This window comes from Scomber japonicus, chromosome 6, assembly GCF_027409825.1.
Source record: "Scomber japonicus isolate fScoJap1 chromosome 6, fScoJap1.pri, whole genome shotgun sequence".
NCBI classification, from domain to species: domain Eukaryota; kingdom Metazoa; phylum Chordata; class Actinopteri; order Scombriformes; family Scombridae; genus Scomber; species Scomber japonicus.
The window spans coordinates 5,676,630-5,700,081 of record NC_070583.1 but is presented as its reverse complement, the minus strand read 5'-3'; the positions used below and the strand labels follow the sequence as shown (position 1 = coordinate 5,700,081).

Here is a 23,452-nt window from a genome sequence, read left to right as displayed (position 1 = left end):
ACCTGCCAAAGGTCCTGCTGGCCTCAGGGGCAGCTGGACGTCCACAGGGGTAGGGACTGCAGTGTTGGGCACAGATATCTCTGGCATCTGCCAGAGGCTTGGTGGGCATGGGGGTGTCTGCCAGCGCCATCAAGTTACAGGACGCCTGTGTTTTAGGGATCTTGAATGGTGCTGAAATGGTCTAATTGAGGGGGCAAAAAGTACATATTTGAAATGTAACCGCTGACATATTGTAGATGTGGTATTATTCACCTGCATGCTCACTGAGGCCTGCACTCACCTTGGTGGGGGAGCCGATGATGGTGGGCAGAGGTGACTTCTGCAGCCAGTCGGACGTGCGTGGAGAAGAGCCCAGCAGCTTGGTGGGGGAGGAGCCGAGGTTGGCCGGTCGGCCGAGCTGGGGGGAGTGACTGCAGGATGAGGAGGAAGGCTGAACCGGGTCTGACAGCTGCTTGTGGAGCTTCTGCCTGGTCTGGTAGACCTCAGTTAGGGTGGGGGCGCTCTGGAGACGAGCCCCCAGGAGCTGAGAGGACGGGACAGGGGAGCCTGGATGAAGTGGAGGAGAGACCGGATTACAATCAGTTCAAGTTAAAAATATATAAAATCATCATAAAGTGCTCATTACAGTTTGTAACAAAAGGGGAACTTTATTTAATAAAAACCTAAAGAGATAAATAACACATTGATCATGGAGTGAGGCTGGACAGCACAGCTAGAGGCAGTGTTTAGCTCTAAAATGTGCTCTGAACAGAAGCAAAAAATAGCAGCAGGGAGCGACACTGCTGGTGACACTTTTATGAGCTTTGGTCCATCACAGGGTTTCTGCCCCATCAGCACAAGAAAAATAGCTCTGAAACTTTCCACAGAGACTCTGTGCTGCTCATAAAATCTAGATGTTTGTGTGACTTTCCAAAAAGTGGACTAAATGTTGTTGTCCATCTGGCATCACACTGTAAGCTTCCCTCTTTTAAAAATATCCACCATGACAGCAAACCTCTGGACAAAAACAGTGAGGAAGTTGTAGATGTCTCCAGTGTTATGAAGGCACTTTAAAAAACTGGTGAGTCATGCAACGTTGTCAATAATAAAGTGATGACACAGAGGAGGGAATCAAAACAACTCCCTACTGCGATTAAGACTGATACTGCCAATACACATGATATTATACTGTGCTTGTTGGTGAGGGATTATACATATGTGTGTCCTGTCAGTATTCAATTTATCTTACTTATAATCCTCCTCTTTGCATCCATGTGTTACATCCTGCACACTCTAGCTTTAAAATAGTTGTTTTTAGGTGCTTCAATAATCTGAATTTGCTAAATTCCAATTTATGCTCGGTTTTCTTTCATGGTAACTGATTACCGTTTGCCATCTCAACAACCCACATTCTCCAGTAGATCTTTGAAGTTTTATCTTATCTAGCTGAAGTTTTTGCCCCTGTGAACTGACCTCCTGAGGAACTCCGGCTGCGAGGCTCGTGGTTCTGCAAGTGACAGCAGCAGTGACCCAGCTGCTCAGGGATTGTGCCCACTGCAAAACACACAAATAAAACCATTTACATTTAGTGATTTAATTGTAATTCAAATCTGGAAGGTGTTATTAAAAGGCTGGAGTTATTGAAACATGTTTGGACATGTCCTGGCTCTTTACCCAGAGGTGAAGGAGAGTAGGGCCGGGAGCTGCCTGTGGAGAGGCGGCGACCCACTGTCTGAGGGACATCTGCAGAACTGGGGGATCCTGAGCCTACCTTGGGAAACCCCATAGGACTAGTGTTGGAGCGTCTCACTGTGCCAGACCTACAAAAGAGAAAAAAACAGCATGTAGATAGAGAATACAATCGTTTAAAACATTCTGCCACAAGGACAAGGATTCATCATTCAGATTCCAGTTATTCAGTTCAACTCTCCCTTTTTTTCCTCTTTTCTTGTTAGCAAATACTTGACTGCTAATATAATCCATTACTGCTGCAAGGACAAGGCCTCAACTCAGACTTCAGTCACGTGAATGGAAGCATGTATGAGAATATTTGTTGTCATTTCAAAGTGGTAGAGAGTTCGCTTAAGGTCTCTCTCTTCCCTCTGCCATATTGTAGCTCCCTCCTGTGGCAGGTCAAAGGGACAGGGTGTCACAGGCTTAATCCTCCCTGTATACACACACTGATGACACAGAGAGGTTAGTGAGTAAAGCAGCTGAACAAAGACGTACAGAAAGGGCAGCAAGCCTTTAAAGGGCAGTACCTGTCCTTTAAAGGGTGCACAAAGAGGTCAAATAAGGAAGCTGCTGCTGGTTTCACATTAACCACATACTAATCCTCAGTGCTATGATCACCACGGTAGGAATTTGACGGCAAATGGCAAAGCAAGAAGCCCACACAGGAGCCAGCACAGTAGTGACTTTGGTGTAATCGACACATTAATCAACACAATACAGCTGAATAAAGCCAACGGTACCTCTTGTGTTCTCCTTCTCAGACAACAGCATGCAGACGGTAGCAACACAACTAATCTTCCTGTAAAACAAGGTGGCACCCTTCTCTCTTCCTCTGCCCTCCCTTCTGCTTTGTCTCCACATGAAACCGGCAACAAGAAAACCCTCCCAGCAACAGGTTGGGACAGCCGCTTATCTGATGTAATTTCAGTGAAACTTTAAGGCTGATGAAATAACAGCCAGGTTTTTTTATGACCCAACTTTGAAAGATCGACTCGTAAATGTTGAGTACCAACATTAGTCACAGGTTCAACCAACAGGAGCCTATTCAGAGGTGTTTTGTTACTAATCAGTACAAAAAAGGCTATAAATAATGCTGAGGTTAGTCAGGGGCTTCCAGCAGAGGCAACTCTTACCTGGGGGAGCTGTAGAGCGTGGTGGTCGGGCTGCTTGAGAGGTTCTGCTTGATGCGCTGGTAGTTGCGGACTTGGGTAGGAACGGGGATGGGGGTGGTCTCTGCCCGCGGGGACACCATAGGAGTCTGTCCAGGGGTCGGCTGTGGTTGCCTGGAGGGAAAAAACGGGGAGAGGAGCGCAGTTAGCCGGTCTGCTCGAGGCTGCTGTTGCTTCCAGAACCGCAGGACATCTTCTGGGGTGTCAACACCCATAATAAAGTACCAAATCTCCACAAAAGGCTGGTGTGTTGGTAATGAAGACAAAATAAAGCAGGGACAAATCTAAATGCAGGGACCTTTGCTTCTACATCTGTTAGTTCTTTGTTTACTTGAGTGTGGAGGCAGGTTGAGGAACTGTAAGTTCAGCCTGGCTGCTCATGTGGGCAGAGTCAGTGAGAACAGAGAAAAAAAAAAGGAGGCGCGGTTTCCATGTAAACACAAAGGCACGACCAATGATATTCAAGCTCTTCTTGTTGGGGGCGGGGATTGAGGCGGTCCAGCCTTATGGCACGTGTGAGGCAGCTCCTCTGTGTTGAGACAGACGAGGAGGGGAAGTGCAAAGAGCCACAGCTCATTTGCATTCTTTTGTTATTCCAAAAAGGAGACAAAATGTTCTCAGACATAAAGTCACGGCTGAGTCACCCGCAGAGGGCTTCTGCTTACATATAGAAAAAAAGAGGAGGAGTGGGGGGAAACGGCCGTTAGAGCGGTACCAGTTGGAAACCAGTATTATGTAACGATGTGAAGCCTGGGAGGGTCTATAAGGCAAAGAGGACGAGGACACGTGAGGCAAAGACTAGTCAGGACAAAGAACCAAAGAGCGCTTTCTTTGTTGAATATATGATTCTGTACAATACTGAGACATAAACCCAAGCACGTGCTCTCCCTCTTTACTCACTTAAGATAGATATCTGATACAGTAACTCATGATGGGAGGCTTTCTATTTTCCTCCAGGTTGCTAAAAGCTTTATTGATCCCAATGTCGGGCTTAATATGGACAGGAATGTTGTATGCTGTTTTGTCCTCCTGTTAAAGAGAGGCGGAGGATTTGTGGGTCAGTGAACAGCTGCTTTTTAAAAAGAGACAAGGGTGGAAATAAGAGAGAGGCTGGATGTGCAAGTCAGTCGCCTCTCCACTGACCTGGTTTCTAGCAAGCAGCTCAGGAGAGGGGGATGGGATCAAACATTTCAGCCTCTTTCTTTTTTCTTTTTTTTCTAATAATTTGTCACCTCTGTTTCTGCTCATTCATCTCCCCCTATTGCGTGCTCTGTCTCTTTTGGCCTCCTTCAAATCTCTCGCTTTCTTTACAATGATGGCCTCACTCCAGAAATCTGGGCTCCTACCTTCCTTTCACCAAGACGTGAGGTGAGGGTGATAATAAACAAGGTTGTGATTTAGGAGCTTTTTGAGAGTGTGGATGCTGTTACTAAATTGCAAGCGACACCTCTGTAAATGAAGAAAAAATGGGTTCCTCTTGTGTGTCAATGGTCAACTAATGTATGCAGGCAGGAAAGCGTTATGGCTATGAAGAGAGCTGTTAACAGGACAGCAGAGGGGAGGGAGGAGAGCTTTGCGGACGGTTACAGGAGGCAAAACAGAGGGACCGCGAAAAAAGGGAACAGAGAAGAAAGAGAAGGGTTTTGCTTGAGGCTGTTTACAGGCGCAAACAGGAAAGGAGGGAGATGGGTGAAGTGTAAAGCAGTGTCTGGTTGCAGAGTATTAACAAAGAATAGGGGGAGAAAGGAGAAACACAAAGAGGTGACAGACAGTAGCAGAGTTCCTGCAAGTTAGAACAAAATGAATTTAACACCAAAATCTTATCCTGAGATGAATTTAGGAGCAATATATCATCCACAAAACATGTAGAACATGGTCACATTGACATGAGGTGTAGTTGTATAGTGAGTAAGATATAAGAAAATATTGATTCACACACAGTCTGAGTAATGTCTGAAAGACAGACTAACACATTGTTGGTTTTGGGCTTTACTAAATTAAAGGACTAATGCCAACATTATCCTTTACCTAACAAATGAAAAGAAGGAAGACAGCAGGATTTCTATTCAGTTTCAGGGAGCAAAGTATATGTATTTAACTTTTTTAATTTACCTAGAGTTGAATTTAAGACCAAGTTAATATCCAGTCAATAAATACAGCAACTGAAAGATGTGAACTAGTCTATAAATGCATAAAACAAGCAGGGAAATAACTGTAACATGTAGGACGTTTAGTGAGGTTAAAGAGGACAGTAAAGTGGTGCCATGGTGTGAGAATGTGGTCACAGTACATGTGAGAGAGAGTTTTGATCTTTTAATACACAGCTGAGGCACCGTAATAACAGTGGCAGTTTGTTATTGCTGGCATGTTCTTGCGTGTGAGCGAGGCTATTCTTATCCCGCGGCCCTCGGTGGGTCAGCTGCTTTTTATAGCGCAGCACCACCTTGTTGTTTAGCCAGACGTCTGATTCATAACTGGCTAATCGTGTAGATTTTAGAGGTGGGCAGCGGAGAAGAATTCGGTCGTCACAAACATACCGTGTGTGGTGTGGAGCAGAGAGCAAGCTGTTTGTTTCTTGGTGGTCAGAAAGACAGGAAAGGTGAAAAGAAGAAACAAAGGAAGCGTGGTCGACAAAAAAAAAAAAAAAAAAACATGTGAAGAATAGACGACGTGACCTTTCACAAATACATGAGAACTCAAGGCTGTGTGTGAAATGGAATCTGACTCATAGCATCATGTCACACTTCCATTGTATATTGCAGTGCACAGTCAATCTATTTTTTAACCCTGAATGCAGTTCATACTCTATGAACAGGTAGAGGAGACAGACAGGCTCCCACGGATATAAGAACTATGTTAATAGATTGGATTTGTAATGTGAAAAATGACTTGATAGCTCCAAAAGGATCATTTTCATTGATCTGATCACTCTGATTGTAATTGTTCTGTATCAGCCACTGAGGCCCCACTAGATTTTGTGACATCATTCTGATTGATATCAAGTTTGATGTCATATTCTTGGGTCAAGGGGGAGTGGTAAATTGGTGTTTAGGTCTCTGGTCGACAGCATTGCACTCACCCTCCACACATGAGGAACTCGCTGGACGGCCGGCGAACCACTCCCATTGGCTGGTCATCTAAGGAGGAAGAGTGAGATAAAGAAATTAGTGATGAAAGTGCTACAGGCTTTACTCATCTGTAATTAGGTGATTAAATGCTACTAAGAATGCCAGCTGACACTTCTAATGCTCTATACTTTGTCCATTGTTTGTGTGTGTGTGTGTTTGTGTGTGTGTGTGAGACAGCAGGTGCGACGCAAGAGGGCTCGTTTCACCACTGAAAAGGGTAAGTGTGTGTGCCTGCTGTTTGTGGATTGTTGTCTCTGATTACAGCATGAAATGGTTCGCAGCTGTTTAATTTACTGGCTGTAGATTTGGTGACATGTGCTGTGTGAGTCTGTGTGAGCATGTGTGTGGGTACAGCGCCCTTCTCCTTTAACAGAAAGTTTCCAATACATCTATGCACTTGTACAGATGACTTCTATGACGTTTGCTGAACAAATGTATCGTAAATCGTAAAGTGAGATTTGACAATTATCGTAATTGGCACCCCTAAAATTTCCCCATAAGGCCACCTGTTCCACTTAATTTATGAGAAAGTTTCATTAGAGAATATAAAACAATTAGAGATTATTATTAGTACAGCTATAAACGAGGTGTCATCAGAGCAGCACTGTACTGTGACAGAAATAACAAGGGAATGCTACAACATGTAGTTACATGCTTAAAAAATGTCTGTGTGATGGAAGGAGATCAAGGGATGTGACAGTTAGATTTATTAGAGGAGAGAACTTTATAGCCTACAGTAGGTGATGTTAAACTGTCACATGATACTGAACAGACACCTGCAGAGGGACCCTGGGCCAGCTGTTTACAACAACTACGGAAACACACAAACTGCTGCACTAAAATATTCTGATTAAATAAATGATTTTTTTTATTATAAAGAATTTAGTAAATTGGTAATCCATAATGATGATGATATGGTAAATAATGACTATTATTGGGACTCCACTAGAGTAGCTTTGCGTGATTCACAGTTCAAAAAGCTCCTTATTTATCTTATACTGGCCCTTTAACAGGCAGCTTTAGCTCCTTTGATTAAATGACTGAAGGCTTTTATTGTGAAGAATTTACAGAAAATGACATGTTTCTCACTGGATTAGCACAGCTTTATTTTTATTTATTTGACACTTTGGCCATGCCCAGATTTATTCAGATGAAGGCTCTATGATATGAGGTCACAAAGCAAGACTCTGTTTATGATACATAGAACAAGTCTGGAATTTTGTTTCATTTTTATTCCTTTATAAATTTTGTTTGTATCTACAAGAAAATTCAGCTGATCAACTAGAAAGCCAGAGAGATGATGCAGGGGGATGTAAATGAAAGTGTGTGTTTGACGACACTTACAGCTGTCAGTAGAGATGTGAGGCACCAGGACAAAGTCATCAGTGTCACAGGAGGAGTTCTTGCTGCTGGTGCTTCCTGCGGACTCCTTGGACAGCTGCAGGAAGTTGGGCGGACCCAACGGAGGGGATGACAGGCCGTCTTCTGCTAGAGTCTGCATGTCCGGGAGTGACTGCGTGCGTGGTCACAGACAGACAGAGAGAAGAGAGATTAAGTTGTAGTGTGGTTCCTGAATGCAATTAAGGCTTCTAGGCAGAGCAGTGCCGACTGCCAAACTAATGTAATCACACTGTTAAAGAGGAGCACTGACATCCTGGGAAATTGGCTAGCCCTGCACTCCCACTGCTGCTGTGAGATGAGATGTGTCACTGTGCAAATAGATTGTTATAACTAGCAGTAGACTTATTATTAGCAGTAACAGTAGCAGTAGCACTGCAGTTGTAGAGGCAGTTGAGCCTGAAGGAGTCGCATTTGTACTCTATTTACAATAATAAGAGCAACAAATTACACATGCACTTGAACAGTTTAGATTTTAAATAATTCAGCTTCTAAAATTGAATAATTATTGTTTATTTTCCACCTTTCTGGACACCATGTATACCTTTTAAGGTACTGTTTGTACAGGATGAATAAGCAAGCTAGCACAATATGAGAATAACACCAAAGGAACATGGTTAATATTTTATTACCCTTGTTACAGTCAGAGTGTAATCCCCAATGAATGAGGATTTATAATGTAATATCAAACTCACAGGAGGGGAGTTGTAGCGGATGCATGGGGAACTGCCACAGGAACTGTCTGATACAGCGTTAGAGGCGCTGGGGACCGGCACTGGACACGCTGAGGACAATGAATACATTATTAATCATTAACCAATAAAGCTGGGTGATATAAATGCGCAGTACAGACAGTCAAAGTGCCTGAGAGTGTGACCTTCGTACTTACATTTTTTAATGGTGGATGTTGGCTCCAAGAAAGGATGGCTGAAAAATGTGTCTGCACAGAGAGGAACAGATCAGAGTCAACTCTTAAACACATATTAATACAGATGTATGTAAAACTAAACATCTACAATAAATTCATCATTTTACACAAGTGAATGTTGTCTCTCACCAAAGTCCATCCTGTCTTTCTGATTCCTCTGGAGCAAGCCCATTAAAAGATCACCAAGTGTGGGGGATGTCTCCCTTGGGATGCTGGGTAATGAGAACATTAGCATGTTAATACCTTGTGCATCTGCCCTTTCAAAATGAAAGTTTCCCCAAAACACCAATTCTCTGTATGTGACCTACATGGGTTGTAGATTCTTGTTTTTCTCATAGAACATCCTCAAGTCTTGGGGACTATTGGCCTGAAAGTATCAATATAGGATTAGACACACACACACACACACACAAACAGCATTGTTAGCAGTTTGTTGTGCATAGTATTAACCTGGAAAGGTGGCTTGCCGACCAGACACTGGTAGATGACTGTCCCTATGCTCCACAGGTCAGCCTTGGCGTCATAGTTCTGGGACATGATGACTTCTGGGGCCTGAGGGAAGATAGAGGTCACAAATAAAGATCCACAGCAGGGATAGTTACATAACATGAACGTGCTGTCACCTCAAAACAGCTGATCTCAGCTGCAACTTTGGACGGACACACACACACACAGCATACAGTATGAAATGCACTGACCATGTACATGGGTGACCCACATAGAGTGGCAGCCATCATGTTACTCTGGAGGTATCGTGCGAAGCCAAAGTCAGCTGCAGGACAGAAGTATGAAACGAACCAGTCAGTACACATGTGTTATTATTACCACTAACACAAACCACTATTGTTAGACTGTGGAGAATGGCCGGGAGACAAACACTGGGACCAGTAATACAGGCATAAATAAGAGCTAAGGCAGCGGGTGGAAATGCTGTCAGAAATATATTAAATCATTTTCTTTGGAAAAATGAATTCAGATGTCAAACTGTTGTAACTATAAAGCTGAATACATTAAATAAGAACAGTTGAAAGACACCAGTTTTCTAGTAATATCAATATTCTAAATTATACTCTTGTTTTGTTACCTATTTTGATGCGGATGCCGCTGATGTTGGACTTCTTGCGACCCGCATATGACAGCAGGATGTTCTGTGGTTTCAGGTCACGGTGGATGATTCCTTTGCTGTTGAGGATGCGCATGGCTGCAGCTATCTGCTGAAGGAAAACCCTCAGTGTGTCTTCCCTCAGGGTCCCCTTGGCTACAGGTGAGAAGGCATAGAAAATAAAATTATACTTATTTAAAGTATTTAACTAGTCGAGAAAACAAGCACAACTCCACAAAAAAGTGTTTATCGGCTTCACTTGATTAAAGCTATTAATTAGCATATTACAGTAATAATCCTGAGGTAAATAGTGTAAATTGAGGCGCTGAAGGTCCTATTCCCTGGTGGTAGTGAAATAAGTCTAATCCGATGTGAAACTAAGAGGATTCCTCTCTCTCTCTCTCTTTTTCTACCAAGCCATTGTGATTACAGTGTAGGCATAGATCAAACTAGTAAGCTTATTAACATTAATCTAGGACTTTGGGGGGGTTAGCTGCTCTCTGCCCACCAGGGTAGACCATCTTCTAACATGGAAAAGTTGTTGAAGTAGTAGAATCATTCACTTGTTAGATCCTCTTACATAAAGGGAGATTGATAATGCGTGAGGGTCGGCACCTACAAACATGTGAACACAGAAGCCTCCCACTGATAAGAACACAGTTACAACAAATTATGACTTTATTGTGTTGGTGGTCCGTTGGGTACAGTTGGGTCTCCATAGTTCGTGTAACACCCTGAACACTAATCTACAGCTTCAGACTTCCAGTGTGACCCCATGCTTTTATTTCATAATGACAAGTGTTACTCAAGCAGAGGGCCCCTGGATGGACCACCCTGTCACAGATGGCTCTGACCGTTCTGTAAACTGCTTATGTGGACTTTTGGGGCAGGCGCATTATGCAAAAGTACAGTGATAAGGGAGCTGTTCCCTGCCACACAATCAGTGTTTCTATGGAACAGAGGTGTAAACACCTGTTCATATCACACAAATCTATTGACAAAGCTCACTGCAATTCAGTCAGAGGGGGTTTGAGATTCCAGCAGCCGACCTGATTTAAACCAATAACTATGCCACTGTAATAACACACTGAGGGTTCAGTTGGGACACTCAACATTAACGTCAAATGTGTTGAATCAACCATTCTGAAGCCCAAACTGTTAGATGAGACTGAGTAACAGATACACTGAAGTGTTATGTGGAGCTAGAACAACAAAACAAGGACATTCTGACATGTTTAGCTACTGTGTAAATATAGTATATCAGGATTCTGGTTTAGAGATGAAAAGTGCAAAGTTTGCATGAGCCACAGAGTCACAATGGTCACATTTATAGGACATACTGTACACCTGGTTGAAATAAACTAGAATCTTATGTAATCACTCTATTCTGAACAGAAACATGAAACTTGACATACAACTTTAGACCCTCCATGTCAAGAGTGAGACATCTTATGCCTGTAATGTCACTGACAACATGAAAGTGGCTACACCTCAGTGGTGCTGCAAACTGATGTATAGTGACAGGGCCCTTGACTACAAGTGAGTTGGTATTTTACTTGTTTTGGTGTACGTGAGCCATGAAAAGGGCTGTATGGTTGGAGAGAGACACAGCAGTGTGTATACATTTTACATCTTATATTTTTACTTTTTAGTGTTTGAGGGATGTAAACCATGTAAAAACTGAATTTCCACACCTCACTCTTACTGTCTATAATGCATCATTTCAGTTTACCAGACTACTCCACAGATTTATTATCACACTCCTACAACACTGTTGGACTCAAAATGGACAGTAATAAAAAAGGGGATTAAAATCAATGCAGCAGAACCAGAGACATTATCTTTTTTTATTACATTAATTCGTCTACCATGTCAAAATCTGGTGCCTATATTACCCACAATGCAGTTTGAACTGATTGACTCATCTGTACAGTTTCAGGTTTGTTCTTCTAGGAGCATCTATGGCTGCCTTGAGCCAGTAGCATCAAGCAGAGATGAGGAATGACTACAGAGGTCTGATAAGCTCACTTTTTCTTCCTCCACACTCACAGATTGTTTGAATTTTCAAAACTTGTAGTTTTCAGCCCCAAACCACTATTCAGACATCAGACTTCCCACAGCTCCCTAAGGAGCCACAAATGTTTGAACCAGATTACATTGTGGGTAATGTAGGCAATGTAACTGTTCACATATGCAGTAGTGCTCCTTGTGGCCTCTAAACACACTTTGATGTGTTAAACTGGAGGAGTTCCCCTTTAAGCAGATTTGTTAAGCTGCACGACCAGAAGTGCTGACCTTTGTTATAAACTATCACAATGGCATAAACAGTGTACTGACTGGCTCTAAACTAGAGAAGGAACCCTTTGTACAAAGCTGCAGTGATTCCCACACACACACACATCCCCACCACACAGAAAACATGCACACACACACTCTCACTCGTACACTGTCAAACTCTCCAACATAACACAGACACACATTATTCCACAAACTCTCCATAATACATAGATAATAACGTGCACACATTCCCACGCCTACACTCTAATAGCTACAGTCACGTGGCTTCTCCTCCTCTGTGGCATTAGTAACTTTATTTTGATGAACATTAATCTGTGTGTGTGTGGCAGACAGATTAACGTGATGCTTACCTTGCAGATAGTCGGCGAGATCACCTCCGTTACAGTACTGCGTGAAGGGACACAAACAACAACACGTAGGCACAATTACATTCAAGTTCAAACAATGTCAGAGCTGAGAAGCACATTTTGGTATTACACATGCTGATGTGTGTGTGTGTGTGTGTGTTGTATGTGCGTGAGTGTGCGTACAAATCCTCGCCCAGATAATGGCAGGCTCATCAATTAATCTGCTACAGCTGTAGCTTTATCTGTGCTGACAACCTCTGTTCCAGTGCAGTTAGTTCTCAAGTGGGACAACAAGAACACAAGGATGGAAACAGAGATTGTGTGTGTGTGTGTGTGTGTGTGTGTGTGTGTGTGTGTGTGTGTGTGTGTGGTGTTTAGTGTTTGAGGGGGCTGAAGGGAAAATCAATTGCTGAGTAGATAAGCAAAAACAAGTAAGACTGAAAGGTTGCAGCAGTTAATTTCCACTACACAGGAATCATCAGTGAAACCATGCTTCCCTGCTCCTGAGGTCAACTTCACACATAAAACCAGCTTCAGTGTGAGCTCCATGCCATGTATGAAAGGTGTTCTATAAATAAAGCTAACTTTTATTATGAAAGTGTAGCTATGGCAGCTACATGTGCAGGATCCATAGCTCTTCTGTAGATGACGCACGTAGCAATAACTATAAGTTTGTTGATAGAGACAACACACAGAACCTGGATTCAGTTCTCAGTATGTAGCTCACGCTGTGGTCTCACGGTTACTCTCTACTCTATAAGCATGATGCTGGCCTGTTGATGACATATCGTGATGGATCATCAACGGGTGAAATGTGACGCTGACCAGTAAATCAAAAGTGGTGACCTCTATATCCACAGCAATGCTTCAAAGTGCAAATCCAGCTTTACATGTGGCTCCAAAACCTCCCATAGATGTTAATGTGGGTTGAGATGTGGTGATTCACATTGTTTTCACACCCATCAAACTATTCAGTGACGCCACTCTCTATAATTCTGCATTTATTTACTTTTAGCTTATTTAGTTTCGTTTGGCTACCACAAAGTATGACAAAACAAAAGGCAGAGGAGCCAGAGATTTAAACATGAAATCATTTGAGACTTCCCCTCCACACAGGCACAGACATATACCTGTTGCTTAACTACCTGACCACAACCTCTTGTGATACAGCTGGATATATTCATGCCTTTTATTGATCTTCCTACTGAGGAATCAGTTAATGTTTAAATGGTAATAAAATGTCAATACAGCTGCACTCAACAGAAATGTATGTGGTTAGATATCTGATGTGTTGCCAGGCTGCATGGTTCATCTTACAGTTTACATGCACCTTACCTGGGCCTGATCCAAACTATGCTTGCTACTCTAAGCTGGCAGAACGTTGCATGTAATGTTCCAAAGCAAACATGTTCCTTCCCTTCAAAACACTCACCTAAAATTGATTTGCTGAGTTTTTCCCCTTCAGACTGCAAAGTGTTCAAAGGGCACAGTCATCTTTTCACTGGGGTTCAACACCTGGCTCAGTGTGCTCATCTCTTAACATAACATTTGCATCTGATACTTCAACCAATGTTTGAGTAAGACAAGCTTTTCTTGCTAAGCAAAACAGGCGGCATGAGCATTGATTGAGCCAGACTCAAGTGAAAGGCAGCAAGGGCATGATCCTAGCAAACCATTCTGAAAAAAACACTCAGAGTTAAATAGTTGAAAATTGAAAATGATAACTACAACCGACTACTTGTCTCATCTTTCACCTGTGTCAACTCCCAAAACAACATGATGAAAAAAACTGGAACATAAGTACCCTGAAATTATACTAACCTAGTCCTCTGGCAAGTGATCCAACCACAAAAAAATTCCAAGGATTATAGCAGCAGTATAATGTACAGTCGTCTCAGCATAGACTAAAACAAGATTAAGACTTAAGCAAAGGCTTTCGGGGAACATGCTTCCTAGAAAACAGAGGGTTGTATTTTTAGTGAGTAACTTGAGGTGCAGTTATGGTTTGTTTTCAGCCCTGGCAAACAGCTACAGTAAGACTGTTGTGAAACCAGTGTGAAGACATGGTGAGGATGCTGAGGGTGAAGCTGTCAGTAAGCTGGCTGTCAGCCAATGTTGGACTGAAACGCTACACTGTAATGAATGCTGAGAGAGCATTAGTGGTAATGAGCACCTTCATAATTATTTAAATCACCACTCATGTTACTTTTAATAAAGCAAACTTTGTAAAGTAACAAATTACTTTTTTTAGAGTAGCCTAGTACACTGAAAACAAACTTTCTAGAACACAGTGACAGCACACAAAAACAAAATATGAGTTCTGAGAGTCACGTGTCTACTTACTTCCATAACCAGGAAAACAGAGTTGGGTGTTTCCTAGAAGAGAGGAGACAGAGAATTTGTTAGAGGAGCCATTTATTCTGAAGCAGCTGTCAGCTCCAGTACACAAGCATAACAAAACAGCTACTGGAAAAAAACATTAAGAGCATGAAACCCGCTCTGGCTTTTTAACCCTACTTTATTTCCCTCATGAAACTGCTGCTTGATGCTTATAAGACAGCCAATACTTGAAGTTGTATTTAATATGCTGCACAGAGAGTCACAGAAAAATGTCAACATTAAACACATGGGACACACAGGGAAGAAAAACAGGATGGAACTTCACTGTCACGCACTGCTACTTAACATGTGAGTGGAAAATCAATTTGAGAAATTATCAAGATGTAAACATCCTTGTAGTGATCAGGGAAGTGTGCTTTCATTTAGGACTGTGAGGACATGTGTGTAATTACATTTTCCATGAAATGTTAAGGTCAGCTCATAAAGTTTGTACCGCTGTGCTGGTCAATGCTGAATGCTGATGGGATCATTCCCATGAAGGAATTCAATACAGTGCCTGTTACCAACCTAGTCACTTCTGTAGGAATCATTATTGGTCGGCCTGCAGGGTTCAGCCCTGTAAACACCAAAGTCCGTGACTGACTGACCGAGTACCATCGGTGTAACCTCATTGGTCGACTGAGTGGCGCCTCTATCAAATTTCAAATTAAAAGCCCTCTAGCGTTATATACACACAGTCCAGCCATTGAAATATAACTAAACACCGTTTCTAGAGCAGTTTACGACAGCAACGTCAATTTACACCCTCAATTATATCCCACTGGAAATAAATCTACTGTAGCAATAAATAATACTGCTGTCCTCTGTCCTCCTCCCTCTGCTGCTGATGTGACTCACTGCCTGCAGGTACCACTAGCAGAGGGAGGATTGGCTGTTGCCCCAGCCTAGTAGCACATTTTACAAGAATTTGCCTAGTTTTACCATATGTGGCAAACTAAGCTAAACATTTAGAGCAGCTACCTGCAGAGAGCTTATCATTGTATCAGCCTCACAGTGTGATGTGGGTGTGTAAAACATATCAACATCTCTTTTTGGCATGTTAATGCTTGTTCAACAGTTGTTTTGATAAAGCACTTATTGAATTTTTACTCACAGCGGTTACTGCACTTACAGTAACCAGCGTAGAAGTCGTCTAATAGGTGTGTGTGTGTGTGTGAAAGACAGAGAAAGGAGAGGCCATACATTGCGTACAGTTTGCGTTTATCATGATTATGTACGTGATTATGTACAATGTAATGTAATGTAATTTCAGCAGTGGCGTTCATCATTTAGTATTATTTTAATACTAAATATAAATGTGTCAAGCTAAGAATCGGTATTTATATGAAAGTAGATGATGTGTAGTGTAGAATAGTACTCAATGGTAATCAATATTTTTAATCACAGGCTCAACTGATTCACTGTTTGAGTCCACAGTATTAACAAAAATAATTTAATTTGCAGAGTAAACTTCTTATATAAGAAATTGGATTGACATCTACTCCAGCAGCCATTAGTATTTCTAGGGGAATTCAACACAACATTTTCTCAACCTTTGCACCACGCCACACACAAACAAATACAAGGTGACCACTTACTATAACACAGTGCCACTGGGCTGTGTGACCCTGTGCTAATGGGCTTGTTTGTTTGGTTGGTAAGTAGCTCAGTCTGTTCCAATCCTATAGTGTTTTCTCCAACTGGGGCAGGTGGTGGTGGTGTTAGTGGTAGTGGTGGTGGGGGGATGGGGCCACACCAGTATCCATTCAGACTGTATTTGTGTGTGAATACATGTGTGTTGGCAGGGAGGGGGGGGGGGTCTACGGGGGATTACATAAGGAGGATGTATTCTGCGGCGCAATCTGGAGAAGAAGAGGGGGGTGGGGTGTGGGGGGGGAGTCACTGAGAGGACAGATCACTCATACGTCACAAAAGCACAGAAGCACACACAATACAAGTGAATAACTTGGCCAGCATCGCTCAAGAACATTCTTACACAATCCCAAACTCAAGTGTCCCGCAGCCTAACTTCACAGAAACCTGATAGCAACAAAACAGCACAGAAACTTCAGGGTACTTCTAGGAACAGCTGCAGCCTGAAGCAACATTTTAAATTCAACAACACGTGAGAGTTTTGGCGTGTTGTTGTCTCACTGCTGCAGTCGCCTCCCTTTGGTTTTTGTTGCTTAATTGCGAATAAGTGAGATGAATTTCAAGAGGCAGGTGGTGACGGTGGAGCATAGGGCAGCCTTTGTTTGGGAGCTTAATGGAAGTGGCAGCTTGCAGACATGAAAGTGAGGACCGTGCACAACCTGTTTACATTGCCAAATCTTTTCTGGAAGGTGCCGCTCACATATTTGGCGACATCTGAAATAAAATTTGATGGACTTTGGACTGTTGATGGCTCGCCGCCAGATGAGGGCTGTCTTCTGAAACGTTCTCTTCCAGGACAAAATATTCCAAAACAAGCTACTTTATAAATAGCTCCTCTGTCATCATAACCTTGTCACAGTCCTGTTACATTTAGAGGCTGTTTTGTAAGCAGCAAAATCTGCAGGTTGGATGAAAGGGAGACTGAAAAACTGACAACACAACACATAGAAAGTTAAGTTGGTGACACACAAAAACACTCAGTGCTGCCAAGAGTCAGTGTGAGCCAAAACAACAGTGAGTCTGGTTAGTTGTTCAGTCATTGCGTCACAGTCCAGTTCCAGGAGCGCTAAATTATGTAACTGTACAGGGGGGATGGGGACGGGCAAACTGCAGGGGGTGGAGGTTGAGAGGAGTGCATGTGTATATAGGGGGGCTTAATTGGGGGAGGGGGGGGGTTTGTAGAAAGCCGGCATGCTTTTGTCACGCAAGTGTTAAGCGTAATCCGGGCCGTTTATCATTTGGAGAGAGTAAAGTCGGCAGCAGTGACTGATGACTGTGTCAGTGACAGCGGCGAGAAAACACTAATTATCTGCCGAGGACAAAAGTTCACTGGTGGCTTGTTGACTTTCAGCGCGGCTGGATCTTTTGGAAAAATCAGAGGGAGGATGTTTATTATTTGGCAGGTGGAGTCCTGAGAGCGCACCATTGGTTATGACACAGATATGCTGATATGCTGACCGCATAGAGGACACACAAAGAAACACTGCTGAGACAGTCATGCATGGAAAAAAAACAAGAAGATCACATAAAAAGGTGCACGTGCCTGCTATAAACCAGGCTGCGTAATAAGTAATAACACGTTAACATGGAAGGTGAAGACAAATGAAGTCAAATACAGACCTTTTCTTTTTTTAATTTAGGATTTCAAATCTTTAAAGTCCCGACAGACATTCTTTGTTATGTAATAGAGCAGCATGTACGTATGGAAGATCATGTGGGAGTTGCTCATGCTTATCTGCTGATCAAACATGTAACTCACTAAGTATGTACCATCCACAAGTGTGTGTGTGTGTGTGTGTGTGTGTGTGTGTGTGTGTGTGTGTGTGTGTGTGTGTGTGTGTGTGTGTGTGCCAGTGCCTCAGGAGCAGTAACCGTATCTTTTTTTTTCTCCCAGCTTCTGTCCCATCTAGTTAAAAGTCTGGAAAGCAAAGCTGTGTAAAGGAATGTGGACGGACGCCACCGAAGTTCACGCTGCAGGTTTTCTAGGAAAATGTTTGAGAAGTTCCAAAAGTCCTCCCCCTGAAATTATCCAAAAACATGTACTGCCTCTCTTTTTCTATTCAGCGCTGGTCATGTTAGTCCTGCTTCAATACCTCATGTGAAAGGGACGCGCACATGCATACGTGCACACAAACACACACACACACACACACCCAGGCTGGGGGCCCCTCTCTAGGCTGGAACACAATGTTCTTTAGGAGCAGCATCAGCTTTTGTAGAAATTGGCTCACACACCAAAACACATCATAAACAAACCCCCGCCCCCCTTTTCCTCTGTTTACCTTTATATTAGCAATGAGGCGTGTGTGTGTTTGTGTGTGTTTGTGTGTGTGTGTGTTTGTGTGAGTGTGTGTTTGTGTGATGTAGTTCAACCACAAACTCATGGATACTTGATACCTATATCAACAATTGAACTGCAGGTTGATGCTTGAAGGTATTGTTGCATAAAAATGTATATTTGATTAATGTAAAAGTTAATTTACCTTGAAAACAGGGGTTTGATTTTCTTTAAATTCAGCTTTTTTTCTTTGCCTATAAGCATATGAGCCTCTAAGTGTCATCAGAATTTGACTCAAATTTAGCTAAATCCTGATTAGATTAGATTAGTGTGAAATAACCAAAACTGTCCTAACTTTGTTATTGAGTGTTAGTGTAGCAGTTTGCTCATTAAAAACACTGATCTTTGTTGTTTTTTGTGAAACTACAGTTTCCAAAGTCAGGTATTAATTCTTGTGCTAATCAAACTACATTTCTTATCTATTCTTTGACAATGAAGCAAACATATCCGATTATTAGCTTTTTATAGAGCTTTCAAACACATCTCACAGTGTTCCTCATCAAATTGGTTTCTCTCTCATCCATAGAGTTGTCTAATAAAGATTTCTTTGGATCATAAAGTCTGCTATGATGAATGACAGTCATGTGACATCCACTTTTTGATTTTGACTTTATCCACACCAAAGTTGCTGTGAGATACACGATTCTACAATATTGAGCAAGACTAGACCAAAAACATGGCAGCCATCAACCAATATATCTCTGCAAAGGGTGGGGCTTAGAGGATATTTGCCATAGCTTATTAACCATCAGTCTGATCATCAGAAATCTTAACGTCATCATAACGTCAGTCTGTGATTGGGAATGGGTCTTGCATTGCATTTCTAGCCAGATCCATAGGGCGCTGTCACTCAGCCAATTTTTTCAAGTGGTCACTTGCGGTATTGCAGAGAGAAATCCCCCCTGTGGCACAAACAGCATTTTCCCATAGAGCACCATTGTAAAAGAGAGGTCTGTAAAACTGAAGACAGAACATCTTGAACAGCAGATAAGGTCAATTATGACTCTTTCAATGAAGAAATTCTTGATTCATGGAGGTTTTACATTTATAAAATCTTCCTCGAGCCGAGAAAAGCAATTTTAAAATCTGTGACATCATCACAATGTAAAGTCTATGGTCCGAGAAGGAACTCGTGGCCAGGGCCAGCAGAGGAAACTGTACTGCACATATTCAGTGGACCACATAATGCAAAAGCAACCCAGGAAGCTACAAAGTTTTTTTTGGCACATGCACCAGCCGAGCAATTCTCATTGGACTGAATCTGCATCATTTTTGGTGCAAGTGGTATACATATTTGCTCATAACTCAAGTTGTCTAAGAGCAATACTGATGAAACTCACTGACGAAATCCTGGGATATCTCCTGAAGATACACACTGAGTTATGTTCACATCTGATGAAAGGTGGACAAAGGGCAGAACTTTGAATGTGCACTTATGAAATACTGCAGGCTTTGTAATGGTGAAACAAGTGTGTGATTGGTCTCACTCCTTCTTTAAACAGAATTGTGTTGGCTGACCTTTAAGAATTCAGAAACCGCTCATTGCTGCATTCAGATTTCATTTTGGCAGATTGAGCTGCTCAATCCACAAATATCTGCTTGCAGTCTATTTATTATTGTGGTTGTCTGATGGTTATGTGGCTAATAATGGCTGTACTACAACTTGCCCCTCGAGGATAACAAAAGATAACCTTGATCCTTGAAAAACCGAAACTTCTTGCCCTAATGAAAGTCAAAAAGAAGTGAATCTTGAGTTAAGATTTCTTTTTTTCCAACTATAATTGTGCATGTTTAAATTTAAACAGCACTTGGCAGGAGGGAATATCCAACTCTGACCATCTTACATAAGTGATAAGTTAATGTCCAATCAAAACAAACATACCTCTTGTTATCTGTGTTAACAGGAAACTTCCAAACATGATGAAGCAGTTGTGTTCTTCTGTACAGACTAAGTGAGAGAGAGAGCGCAAGCCACAGAGCTCTGACACAGGACACCTTATAATTAGACTGCATATACCTCGCACGGCTGCAGCTTGCTTAACATTAACAGCTCTGTGAAGAAGGACCGGGAGGCGCTCAGCTGTGAGCTTAAGACTGTCATTAAAAGCAGGAAAACGAGCTACAGTGCCGAGAATAAGGACCTGCAATCTGTCAGGGGCCGTGTGTACTCCCACATCCAGGCCTGCAGTCTTTGTCTGTGCACTGCTATTCTGAGAGGAAGGCAGGTATACAGTAGCTGGCTGCTTCTTTCCACACTCAAGCAGCTGGTGATTCACACACAAGCAAAGTTTACTGCATGCACGCAAGCTGGCATACGAGTGTATATGGAAGTTTTAAAGAGCCAAATTTAAGGCATTTTAAAACCTTTTTAAAGCTTTACCTCACAGGTGGTCCAGGTCATCTTTTTAAATGGTATTTTCCTATTAAGTCTAGCCCAACTAAATAACAGCGATTGTAAATTACCTTAATATACTAAAACAAATCACTGCACAATTCAAGACTATTTCAGGATAGAAAAATATTGCAGGGAAAAGTGAAGAACTGTGATGGCTTTCAGTCAAAAATAAGTGCTGAGGTAGTCTGGTAGACTGTTAGTGTACTGTCACAATGTGATGTTGAGTGAATAAACACCTCTATTGTGAACCTAAATCAAACATACAAAAAGGACATAAGCAGTTTAACTCAGTGTTTATTCAGTGTTCAAACCGACACAATGCTGTCTAGTCTATATGGTGCTGCTGCTGTATACACAAACACAGCGATGTGGATAGAAACGTAGTCAGCTGTGGTGTGAACCTGAGCGGGCCAGCAAGGGAAATCGCTAAGATTAAGATTTAGGATTTAGTTATGGGGTCTTATCAGTTTCATATTAACTTTTATATTAAGACTCCTACTGTGAACATTCAGTGCTTGATTAAGTTGAACAAGAATAACACACGTGCACAGCATGTTGATATTTGGAGGTTATAATATTTACCATGTTCACCATCCTAGTTTATATTTGCTGTGGCAGTTGCCACAGTTACTACAAGTCTGAATATATGTAAAAAATCCTGAGGCAATCCATCCAATAGTTGTTGAGACACTACAAATGTGAACGTCATGGTGGGGCTAGGGGGAAAGGTCAAGAGTTCACCAAAGTCTGTAGGATTTATCCTCCAAGGATCATAAATGCTGGTATAAAACTACATGGCAACCCATCTAATAGTTGTTGAGTAGGGGTGTCTCGAAAAACAATGGAAATGAGAGTTCAGCCTTTGAAATCACACACAGGTTTACAATCATTTATCTCTTTAAACAGGATTTAAGTAGTCTGATCTCAGCATTGCCCTGATCTCAATTTCCTCTGTCTAAACAACAGCTCTGTATGCAAGTGCATTTGCAGCCTAGAACCATACGTGATCAACTGCATTAGCAGCATTACGCTTATCAAAAGGTCAACACTCTCACCATCACTGTCACACTTTATGAGACTGCCATTGACTTAGAGACATGCCCTTTCCCAGCAGCCGTCACCTGTCAGCAGGTCTATCAGTTACCACTCAGAGTGTGTACAACAGACAGGTCAGGAAAAACTGGGTTCATGGATTCATTATAATCACACTTTAAATAGGTTACCCACTTCCTGTTGTTAAAGGCAAGAACAGTGGTACACCTCAGGAAGATCTGCCTCTATATTAACAATATTTCAAGACAGGAACAAGCAGGAATCTGTGGGTTTTTTTAGTCTAAACGAGAAACTGGGCGTGACTAGACGGTTGCACAAAAGAGCTCGAGTTACATGTCTTGTTCTGTTGAGTAAACCCAGTCAGACAGCACGTGGCCCCCGACAAACAACAACAGCTGATGAGGCTGAGCAGAAGCCAACCACAGACGCAAGAGGAAGTGATGATCGAAGGCAGGATGGGTGGTGGTGGTGGTGGGGGGGGGGGGGGGTGAGAAAATGGAAAAAGTGAGCTAAATATAAAAAGATAAATAAGGAATGGAAAGAAGTAAAAGAGGGAAAGCAAAGCAGCAGCTGCTAACTGGTCTGTGTTGCCAAAGGGCAACAACACACACAGATATACACACACTCTACTGATAGTCACAGAGAGAGGAAACACACACCAATACACTGTGCTAAACCAGACCAGTACATGAGACACACTACAGAGGAAGAGGTGTCTGAGAGCAAGTAAACAAAAAGAAACAAAGAGAGAGAAAGAATGAAGAAAGTAACTCATACCACTCATTTGACGAAGTGGGTTTGGTTTTGAGGCATTATGAATAATTGAGCATTAAGCCTGAGGTAAATAATCAATGTCAAACCACATCAATAATATATTAGCTAGAATATATAGACAACCTTTAAATTGTCTTATAATCAGACTGGTCTTTTAGTTGAGCAATACTACATTTTGTAGTATTGTAGGTAACATAAAAGATGAAAACAAGACTTCAGGAGCTCACTGTGCCCAGCCAAGAAATAGTTCAGCACATAACCTCCAAAACCACTGCATGGTTTTACATGTCTTTTGTACCACAAACTAGATACACCATGTTAGTTAGTCAGTGAGCTTTAGAGGAGCTGTCTGGATTTCAGTACAGTCAGGATAGAGGTTTTCCATTTCCAGTTAAGCTAAGCTAAAAAAAACTGCTAGCTGTAGCTTCATATTAAATGGATGCATCTCATCTGAAAGAGAGTGAACAGGAATGTTACTGAAAATGTCTAACTATTCCTTTAACTATCCATTTAGACAGTGTATTATATAGTATTTGGACACCTAATGAAGCCACATTTAAACACTTAGTACTCACATCACACATTATCTAGCTTATTATCCCTGACCCTTCTTGCTACTATGAGGAGATATAAATATGCATAGCCAGTCTCTTTTATTTGTGTCACAACCTTTTTTTTCATTTTCTAAGGTAACTAATCAAGTAATGACAAAAAATGTAAACTCTAGAAGCAGCTCTTTGTTTCAAAAACAATTCCACTGAGTGTTTCTTTAAGTCT

The 23,452-nt window shown here is 42.0% G+C and overlaps 1 protein-coding gene across 2 annotated transcripts in view; it reads right to left on the bottom strand.

Moving 5' to 3' along the window:
• The window catches only part of ulk2 (unc-51 like autophagy activating kinase 2), a 36,530-nt gene that overhangs the window by 4,597 nt on the left and 8,481 nt on the right, over positions 1–23,452 (bottom strand). For both annotated transcript variants that reach the window (XM_053320632.1, XM_053320631.1), the window contains exons 4-19: positions 14,427–14,459; positions 12,087–12,123; positions 9,421–9,594; positions 9,035–9,108; positions 8,787–8,888; positions 8,645–8,703; positions 8,466–8,548; positions 8,298–8,348; positions 8,104–8,192; positions 7,355–7,523; positions 5,962–6,019; positions 2,847–2,996; positions 1,654–1,799; positions 1,453–1,533; positions 281–546; positions 3–181 (exon numbers count right to left, since the gene is read on the bottom strand). In XM_053320632.1, the coding sequence (XP_053176607.1) occupies positions 3–181; positions 281–546; positions 1,453–1,533; positions 1,654–1,799; positions 2,847–2,996; positions 5,962–6,019; positions 7,355–7,523; positions 8,104–8,192; positions 8,298–8,348; positions 8,466–8,548; positions 8,645–8,703; positions 8,787–8,888; positions 9,035–9,108; positions 9,421–9,594; positions 12,087–12,123; positions 14,427–14,432 (1,724 nt within the window). In that variant the 5' untranslated portion in view covers positions 14,433–14,459. The remainder of the gene's footprint in view (positions 1–2; positions 182–280; positions 547–1,452; positions 1,534–1,653; positions 1,800–2,846; positions 2,997–5,961; positions 6,020–7,354; positions 7,524–8,103; positions 8,193–8,297; positions 8,349–8,465; positions 8,549–8,644; positions 8,704–8,786; positions 8,889–9,034; positions 9,109–9,420; positions 9,595–12,086; positions 12,124–14,426; positions 14,460–23,452) is intronic.